The 1,942-nt window shown below is 50.3% G+C and overlaps 1 protein-coding gene across 2 annotated transcripts in view; it reads right to left on the bottom strand.

Moving 5' to 3' along the window:
* HAAO (3-hydroxyanthranilate 3,4-dioxygenase) overlaps positions 1-1,942 on the bottom strand; it is an 18,495-nt gene extending 16,553 nt beyond the window's left edge. Inside the window, exon 1 of one of the 2 annotated variants that reach the window (XM_074285022.1) lies at positions 1,852-1,942. Coding sequence is in view for 1 of the 2 variants with exons in the window: in XM_074285021.1 (XP_074141122.1) it covers positions 542-621 (80 nt within the window). In the remaining variant the exon portion in view is untranslated. Of the gene's footprint in view, positions 1-541; positions 921-1,851 lie in introns of those variants that run through there. The other variant, XM_074285021.1, reaches the window with a different exon arrangement.

Below are 1,942 nucleotides of genomic sequence, written 5' to 3' on the forward strand. Positions count from 1 at the left end.
GTTAAAATGCAGAGGGCAAGAAGGATTAAAGTCATTTTTGTATAACCATAATCTAGTCCAGATAGTTGGTACCTCAGAGTAAGGTAAACTGGTTTTTTTCCTCTCCTCTCTCTCATTCTTAATAGCTTGTTAAGGCTGATATTACTCAATATTTCTCTCATCTCTAGTTCTCTTTAGGTCCTATGACTGTCCTAGCCATTTGACTTTTTTTTTTTTCTTAACCACTAGAGATGTCCCCTTTAGCTACACAAGATTTTCTTTTGCTACTGTCTCAAAACACTTCCTTTATTTGGGAATTTCAAGACGGAGCACTTCCAGTTATGACTTCCCACTCCTATCAAATACAAGCTTCAGGGTTTGAACTCAGTTGTCAGGAAGGAAAGTTGACCCCCAAGGCCCAAGTCGCACCTGTTTCTCACCCTCTACCGCTAGAAGCATTTACCTCAAGAGAAGACCCTGGCCCTGAGAATCTCACTGGAACACAAATCCTTTGCAAAAAGCGGAGACCCATTTATTTCATGAGGAGGAAGGAAGGACTCACATGAGCTTGTTGCAGACTGGGGGGAGAAAGAAGGATTTGTTTTTCTCGATCCACGTCTTCACGTTCACTTGGAGCTCCATGATCAAGCTTGGGGAAGAAGCAGCAGACTACCCAAGCCTCTGGGGTAAGGGGGACACTGAGTCTGGTCTAGAGGCAGCTCCTCCCCCGGGTTTGTGGGGAACCTGGCTAATTAGCATCCTCTGGTTCAAAGGGCGATCAGTTCTCTAGGGGACTTAGGCACCTATCTACCAAGGCCTGAAGCCACTCCCTCTGTATTCGCTCTGGAACCGCCCCCTCCCCTCCACTCTAGACTCTACTCCCCCAGCCCCTTATAGTGAGTCCGAGGCAGCCGGTAAGTGGGGGGCCGAGGTGAGGTTGAGGAGGGTCCGTGGGGCTGTCTGGCACCGTTACTGGGAGGGGAGGATACGCGTTGGAGAGAGAATGTGCAGGGAGGCGGGGACCTGGGGGTTTGCCTTTCCCCCGCCCCGAGAGTCCAGGGACCCCGCCTCGGGTGGCGTGGAGCTACCCCCGCCCTCAGCCCCGTCCTGGTTCCTCATTCCCAGTTGTTTTACCAATTGTAAGCTGCAGTCCAGAGTCCTTTGGTTCATTGACTTGGATTCACTGATTGAACTTGCACCTGGGCCCGAAATTGGCCCTCCCGTCTCCCCTTTCCTCTACTTCCCCGCTTGGGTACCTCTATTTGCCTCCGCAAAGGCGGTGTTTTCTCTCCCCGTCCCCAAGCCACAGCCTGGAGGTGGAAAACTCATGTTCTTCCACCTCCCAAAAGTGTTTCAAAGCCCCTGCTTCTCTTCCACTTCCTTCCCCTGTGCAAACCCGCTCCTGGATGCTCCGCTAAAGACTTCCCGACGTCCTCACAGCCAGAATCCTCACAGTAGGTGGAAGCGACTTACTTAAGCAACATGTGCCAACGGGTTCTCTCATTTCTAGTCCTCTTTAGCTCCTCTGACTGTCCTGGCCATTTGACTTTTTTTTTCTGGATTTTTTTTCCCTCATAAAATTGGGAGAATGCCGGGAGAGAAAAGACAACGCCAGTTAGGATGTCCCAGGGAAGGAATCCCAATGGGTACGGAATTACTGAGGGAAATGGCCAGTAGCTGTGTGTGGAGAGGCTATTTGTAGGGAAGAAGAAAAAAAAGCAACAGCTTCTACTAAAGCTCCTGCGCCTCCGAACTCTCCCCCCCCCCCCCCCCCCCCCGCAGTAATCTCACCACCAGTGTGTGTGTTGGGGAGTGGGAGGGACATTGTTAGGAAATAAAAGAAATCTGACCAGAGGTTTTGGAATAACTCACCAAACTACATTATCTTCCTGAGCCAGTATCTAGGATGGATTAGCCTGGGTCCTGGAAGAAATCAGATCCCTTGCAAAAGAAACTAAGTTGT

This window comes from Sminthopsis crassicaudata, chromosome 2 (genome assembly GCF_048593235.1).
Source record: "Sminthopsis crassicaudata isolate SCR6 chromosome 2, ASM4859323v1, whole genome shotgun sequence".
NCBI lineage: Eukaryota > Metazoa > Chordata > Mammalia > Dasyuromorphia > Dasyuridae > Sminthopsis > Sminthopsis crassicaudata.